This window comes from Lactuca virosa, chromosome 6, assembly GCF_052849685.1.
Source record: "Lactuca virosa cultivar CGN04683 chromosome 6, Lactuca_virosa_CGN04683_v6, whole genome shotgun sequence".
Taxonomy (NCBI): Eukaryota; Viridiplantae; Streptophyta; class Magnoliopsida; order Asterales; family Asteraceae; genus Lactuca; species Lactuca virosa.
The window spans coordinates 5,482,619-5,490,357 of NC_136431.1; the positions used below are offsets into that span (position 1 = coordinate 5,482,619).

The 7,739-nt window shown below is 31.2% G+C and overlaps 1 protein-coding gene across 2 annotated transcripts; it reads right to left on the reverse strand.

Moving 5' to 3' along the window:
* Positions 1-4,130: 4,130 nt before the first annotated feature.
* Positions 4,131-6,354, reverse strand: LOC145118553 (binding partner of ACD11 1-like). 2 transcript variants are annotated; one of them, XM_079054245.1, is made up of 5 exons: positions 6,161-6,354; positions 5,262-5,387; positions 5,119-5,194; positions 4,894-4,971; positions 4,131-4,816 (listed from the first exon to the last, which is right to left on the reverse strand). In XM_079054245.1, exons 2-5 carry the CDS (start codon positions 5,297-5,299, stop codon positions 4,427-4,429), a joined length of 582 nt encoding a protein of 193 aa, XP_078910371.1. In that variant the 5' UTR covers positions 5,300-5,387; positions 6,161-6,354; the 3' UTR covers positions 4,131-4,426. The 2 variants fall into 2 exon arrangements, with proteins under 2 accessions (XP_078910371.1, XP_078910370.1); XM_079054244.1 differs by having other exon boundaries at positions 5,284-5,387; positions 6,161-6,353.
* Between the last annotated feature and the right edge of the window lie 1,385 nt (positions 6,355-7,739).

Here is a 7,739-nt window from a genome sequence, read left to right on the forward strand (position 1 = left end):
TACAATCTCCTCGTATCTGATGATGTTAAAACTAATTTTCAACAAGTTCTTTAACATTTGCTCCCCCTAAAGATGAGAACTTCCTTTCTTAAATCTAATGGCATAGTCTATTCTTCACTTTGAGAAATTTGCCCGAACATATATGAAAGTATATCGAGGACAACATATGAAATATCATATGTCGAAAATATCTCCCCCTGAGCAGATGAAGAGTAATGGTATCTCCCTTGTGAATATGTTTTCATGAAGACTCTCCCCGTTTTTGACATTAGCATCATTATGGTACTAGCGGAAGCGATCAGCGTATACGATTTACTCCATCAGCGGATCAGGAAAGCAACTGAGAATCAAGTAAGATTATGATGTCTCCTGATAGTATGTGTTTGAACTATCATTCACTGACATAGAGTTGTGAGGTCTCATCAGCGTATGGTTCTACATGTTGAATCATTAACTTCTTTTATTAGAAGAATAGAGGGCAAGAATGGAATGATGTGTGTAATACATTCTGGTATGAAATGTACCCATCGACAAAGAGTGTCGAAGTTTTATCAGTGTATGGCAAATACAATGAATCATTAACTTCTTTAATAGATAATATGTTGAGAGAGAATGGGTAGGTGCGTATATAACAGATAATGATATATCCATCAGCACAGATTTTTCGAATTCTCATCAGCGTCTAGTTTCATACGCTGAATCATAAAATTCTAAAGAAGAATTTAAGGTGAGAATATATTGGTGCGTGTGATAAGCTACGGTATATAGCCTAACCATCAGCATAAATGTTTCAAGCTCTCATCAGCGTATGGTATGTTACGATGAACCATAAAGCTTTTAAGAAGAATTTATGGGCAAGAAGGGGTTGGTGCGTGTGATAGCCTACGATAAAAAAACTAACCATCGGCACAGAGTTTCAAACTGTTATCAGTGTGGGGTATATCACAATGAATCATTAAGTTTTATCAAGAAGAGATTGAGGAGATAATGGAGCGTTCCAATCACGCTGAGGTGAAATTGGCGTGAATCATAAACAGTGTAATTTATCAACAAGAAGTGGTTAATCTTTTGTATCATAAAGTTAAGTTTTAGTCTAGAATGTAGAATTATCTATCAATTCATTTAATATGGTAGAAGACAAAGATTGTAAAGAGATAATAATGAAGAGATGATCAACAGATGAATAGTTAAAAATGAATATACAACTTTTTTAGAGGACCTTTACGTAGCCTTTTTTAGGAGAATCATGAAACTGCTAGAAAATCTTTTGATTTAAAAGCTCATGAATTAGTTTTCTTTCTTCGAGATATCTCCCTTTCAATACAGTCTATAAAAGAGTGCACAAACAAGAACAAAAGCATCAATACCAAAAATAATTCACAACAAACCTAAAGTGAAGATGTCTTTAATTGTTGAAGTATTGCAGATAGATTCCAAGCTTCATGTTCACCAAGAACAAGATAAGAACAGGAACTAGTCTTTGTAATCAACGAGTTAATGGGATCTAATTGGTATAACCATCGAGTTGACAAGATCAACAAAACATGAACAATACAAGAAATCTTACCAAATACATGAGTTGTCTATTATTTAAATGAATGTGAATATTTAAGCATAATGCAAAATACTAACAAAAATTAATATAAAAGATATATAAAATGACATTTAACATCCATACATAACTATTAAAAAAAAGAATAACAATATCATAGTGACATGGGTGAGGCTATAGCAACACAAGGTGTGTAACTTGACCCAACGAAAATGAATTTTTTTACAGGTTAAAATTAAATAAAAGAAAAAAAAAACACAACACGTTGGTTCGTACTTCCAACGCCACGCACAGATGCAAAGGGAAAAAATGTTGAGCGATTCAATCGTCAATCACCGGCTCCCAAACTGAAACCGTCAACTTCCGGCAGCCTCCTCTTTGCCCCGCCTACGACAGTTCCAGCGTCTCTGCCATACGACAATCCTTAAATAATAAACTACAGGCTCTAGTGCCACTCCATACCATACCGATCTAGGTCCCATTTCGATTTTTTGATTTTGTCGGCACAAAGTTTATTGCATCTCTATGATTGCTATGAAAATTTTCACAATTACCCTTGTTTAGTTTCAGTTAGCCACCCTTAAGTATAGTAAATGTCGCCTTCCATGTCCTCCAAATCAAGATATCAATATGGCTATTTTCATTACTTTAATTCCCATACGGAGTTATTCTGATATTCTTGATGACGTGTGGTTGTTAAATTGGTTTGGTTAATGACAAAACCTTGTACACGACAAATGTGACAATTGACAAACCCAAACAAGCTATGCCATATACTAATAGTTTTATATCGATCTTTTCTAACAGAAATAATTGAACAAATATGGTAGGGAAATCAAATAAAAAAAATGTTTAGGTTATATATCTTTACTTAATTTTTGCTTTATGTTTATTTGGTCGCTTAACTAATTTTAAGTTTTAACTTTTAAATATTTGTCAAAATGGTCACCATGACCAGAAATAATAAGTTTCTATATTTTTTTTTATCATTGAACTTACTTTTTTTAGCTATTTTAGACCACTAAACTTTTTTTGAGCTATAATTAGTCACTAAGCTTTTGAAATTGTTCTCATTCCGTATTATATATTTTTTTCTCATAATTCGTTTTTATAACTTCAATTATGTTTTGTTTTTACATGCTTTTCACGATTGGTTTTTATATTTTTTTTTTACTTTCATTTTTATATGTTTTTTTTTTCATAATTTGTTTTTATAACTTCATTTTTACTATGTTTTTCATGTATTTTTTTACACAATATATTTTTATAACTTAACTTTTTTATTTCGTTTTCATGTTTTTTCAAAATCCATTTTACAACTTCATTTGTTCTTTGTTTTTATATATTTTTCGACACAAGGTTTTTAGAACTTTATATAGTATTCGTTTAACCAATTAGATGTAAATTAACTTAATTACAAAATTATTAACTCAAGTGATAATCCTAAAATTATCAGTTTCTTACGCATCTAGTAACGTTAGATAATTAACAACTCTATCATTTGACGGTTTACCTACTATACTAGTAGTAACAATACATCACATATGTTTCTCACACAAAAAACCATCATTACATAACATACATTATGCATAGTTTTTGTTATCCAGTTGGATACTTACCGAAGAGAATCATATTTTGGATACATGATGTCAATAATCAAACAAAATATATAAGTTAGTACAAGAGAAAAATCAACAACAAAAACGAGAATAGAATGATAATTTTTTGTTTGAAAAACATGTGGGGTGTTGTTACTGTTGTAATAGATAAACCTTTAGATAAGAAAGTTGTTAATTATGCAACGTTACTGGATGCGTGCAAAACAAATAATTGTAGGATTATCACTTGGGTTAATAACTATGTAGTTTCGTATTGATATCTAATTGTCGAAACAAATATATGAAGTTCTAAAAATATATTATGAAAAAATATATAAAAACAAAGAAAAAATGAAATTGTAAAAATGGATTTAAAAAAAAACATAAAAATAAAGCAAAAAAAGTTAAGTTGTAAAAATAGATTGTGAAAAAAAAATGGCAAAAAAAGGCAAAAAACTGAAGCTATAAAAGTGAATTATGAAAAATAACATGTAAAAAATTAAAGTTATAAAAATGAATTGTTGGAAAAAACATATAAACCGGATTAACACAATTTCAAAATTTAGTGACTAATTATAGACTAAAAAAAATTTATGACCTAAAATAGCCAAAAATAATAATAATAATAATAAAAATTCAATGACTTTGGATAGCAAAAGAAAATGGAAACTTGTTATTGTCACACACAGTGACCATTTTAGCAAAAAAACTTAAAAGATAAGTGACATTTTAAATTTTAAAACAAATTAAATGAGCAAATGAACACAAACCAAAAATTAAATGACAAAATATGACATAAACCCATAAAAAAAACCCCCAAAAATTATAGTTTATTCTTTTTTTTTTTTCCTTCAAAAAGTTATTATATAGTTTTTTCGTTTCTTAATAAAACCATGTAAATGGGTAATATTTCCACAGGTTATGTGTTTACAGTAGATGTGTAGACTTCAAAAAGTATTATATGGTTGAAGAACTTCATGTCATATGAAACACAATAGCTATTTTCTTCATTGTGCCAACCAGAGTTCAGTTCATATCGCGAATACTCAGGTGTTTCACAGTAGGACGAAACACATTCAGATGAGGATACCCTTTATCAATACTTCTAACTATTACATAGACTCAACTAAAATTCAACAAAACACAATCTTATAACAATATTAAAAAAAAAAAAAAAAAATCCCTTCCAAAAACATAATAGAGAAAGAACTAAATAGCAACCTAATGATATGAAGTTCTATATACACAAAGAAAGGTGGATCCGTGTATTAAAAAACTAAAGGATCAAACCTTGTACTTGTGAAGTCTTAGGTGGAGAAGGAGGCTGCTGAGTTGGCGCCACGTCATCTTTCTCCTTTGTTTGCTGTCCAACTTCGGATGCTGATTTGGCCACTTTACTAAAAGCGTCTGTCACCCATGACGCAGCGGCTGCATATGCTGACTTGGCCTTTTCAGAAACCTGAAGCTTCTGGTCAACCTCTTTGACTTTTTCATTAACCATGGAGGTTCCTGTGGTCACCTTCTCACTGAATCCTATTTTCTCATCAAAGGATTTGGCTTTGGAAACAGCATCTTTTCCCAGGATAAAACCCTTTGAAAGCATGCTGCTGATTACATCTTCAGCTTTGCTCATAACAGATTCCTCACTTTCTGTAATGCCACGTGCCTGTAAAATGAAAAATTATTTATTTCTGATTACACATAATGGAAATAATTATATATAAAAAAAAATGGATTTCTTACTGCTGATGTGGCGTCTGGTGAGAGATGGTAGTCTGGTGCTAGGGTTACAGTGACAGTCATGTCGACTATTGTTGCCCCCTAATGCAAAACCTTATTAGCTCAACACAATTGAATGTGTTTATGACTTTTTAATTATATGATGAATCATGAACGTTTTTATGTTTTATGATAAATAAATGTGGCATTATATTATATGAAGTCAAATAAAAAGACAATCTTGCTTACTGAAAGGAGAACAGCAGTATCTGCTCCTTGTGAATCTGTGAAGGTGACAAATGCCTTTTGGGAGAAATCATCATCACTGAAAAATAGAACATTATAATGGGTGTTAATAGCAAATAAAGGAAAAAACTGAAGGTAGAAATTACCTTGATGTCCTTGCATACCAACCTTTGCACCTCAACATATACAATATCTCCAGAAAAGGAAAAGAACTCCCTTACATCTCGTGTAGAAGCCTTCAAAGAAAGATTGCCAACTTTAACAGTTTTCACCTGCACAAATGTCAACCAAAAGTTATGAAATGCATACTTTTACATTAATGAAAAAGTGACAATTGACACACTTGGTTGTAAATGCATACACCATGTGTAAGAATATGATCCACTCATAAACAAAAAATTCACGGACAAAAATCAGCATTGATCACAAAGAGTACTCTTTAACAAAAACAGTTGTCTTAAGGTACTCTACTCAAACTCAAACACACAAGCTAACATCACTTAAATTTGAGCATTGTAAAATGTAAATGTAACATATCTTTGTAATTTATTAATTGATGGAGACATCTCGACAAATCCCTCTTGGGGGATATTTTCATAATCTTAGACTAGTGTTGGGCAATGATGAAATCGAGACTTGTATACCAATAATAACTGAAAACTTCTGAAAGATGCATAGTTTTTATGTAGAAAAGAACTCAGCTAACAATATATGAATAGCGATCTAGGTTAAGAAATGATCTTGTTATAATCGTATCCAGAAAACGTTTTCTTAATCTTTTTTATAGACAAAGAACAAAATAAACACCAAAGTGAAAACTTTTTGAAAGATGCAAAGTGTTCTACTCTGCTAAATCCAAATTAGAATCGCTCAGCAATATTGACTTAACTCAACTAATCTGTCGTGTTTCACATGCTTTTAGAGAAGCTTGTTTAGCCGATACAGATCCATATAAATTCAAAAACTCACAAAGCATAAAAATAAATCAGAAGATCCGATAGTGAAAGCAACAAATCAACAAAGACGATGTACTATTAACACTTACCGACATTGCGAAAGCTCAATAAGAAATTCAGATATCAAAGAGGAAAAACTCTGTATAAACAGCCGGTTCGCCGGAGGAACGCCGATTTACACGAAATGGTAGCCGAAAACCTAGCGATTCAGACAACGTACGACTGTGTTTAGAAAACGTATTGAATTTTGAAATGGTAAAGGGAAAGGGAAAGGCGGATGTGGGTCTATTTCGTCATTTCATATAAATACAAAAAAAGTAAATAAATAAAAAATAAAGGTGCAAATATTATTGCAAGAGGTACTGATTGTTGATGCATGAGTAGATTGTACGATCGTGGAGTGCAAGTTTCGCGTTTGGACTAGGATTCTTGGATGGGCCCGATTTCACCGGCCCCTGTCGACCTGTCCATTTATGATTTATACTTTTTTTTTTCTTGCTTCTATATGTGTGCCAAATAATGTTGTTCGATAATATTTGTTTATTTTGGGGTTTACTTGTTTGGGTATAATATTATTTTGTATGATTTTTTTATTTTTAACGAGTCAGTTTTATTCATAGCGTTGATCATTATTAGTCGTTAGGCTATTTTGATGGTATTAAAAAATTTTAATTTTTATAAGGTTGGTTTTCTTGATTCTATATTGATGGGAAGAAATGGTTAGGGATGTTCGTTTGGATGGATCGGTTTGATCCGATCCAATCAAGTGAATCCAAATTGATTTCGGTTTTCAAAACATGGATCCGAATAGTCCAAACTAAATTCAAATCTGATCCGATCCGATCCAATTACAATTTGGTTGGATCGGTTTTTATAATTCGGTTTTCAAAAACTGAAACATTTTAAAACGACATATAAATATAATATTACCCAACTTTACACAAGAAACAAAAACAAATTATTTAGTTGTGATTTGAAATTTATAAACAACTAATACGAAGATATATTATAGTTAAATATCTTGTAGATAGAAAACTTTTGAGAGAAAATGCATATTAATGTTTTTTTTAACGGGTGAAACGTTTTGAACCTATTAAAAAAATAAATTACAAAATTAATAAATAACTATAGATATATATTATAAATAGATAAATAATAAATGTTTATTCGGTTTTTTTGGACTATTCGGTTCTTATTTTATAAACCAAAACCAATCCGAAATCCAAAATAATAATTTGGTTTTGTTGAAAACCAATCCAAAAATCCGAATACCCGAACCAAATAGTCCAATCCAAACTGTCCAATTGGATAATTCGGTTTTATCTGAATAGTGAACAGTCGTAGAAATGGTAGGTGGGTTTATAATGCTTTATTTGTCTTAAGCATTCCAAGTGTCACACCCCGATCCTTGTCGGAATCGATCGAGGCGTGATATATTGTTCAAAGTCTCATGACAACTATGTTATAATATGATTAGATTCAATTAAATACTAAGTATGCAAACAAGATCCACAACATACAAGTACAAATACAAATGCAAACCACATTTATTACATCAAATTTAAATTGTCTTGTGAATTTCTAAGGCACAACCTATTTTTCATCATTCTTCATTCTTCAAATCTGCATCATGGGTAAAAACAGGTCAACTACGAGAGTTGGTGAGTA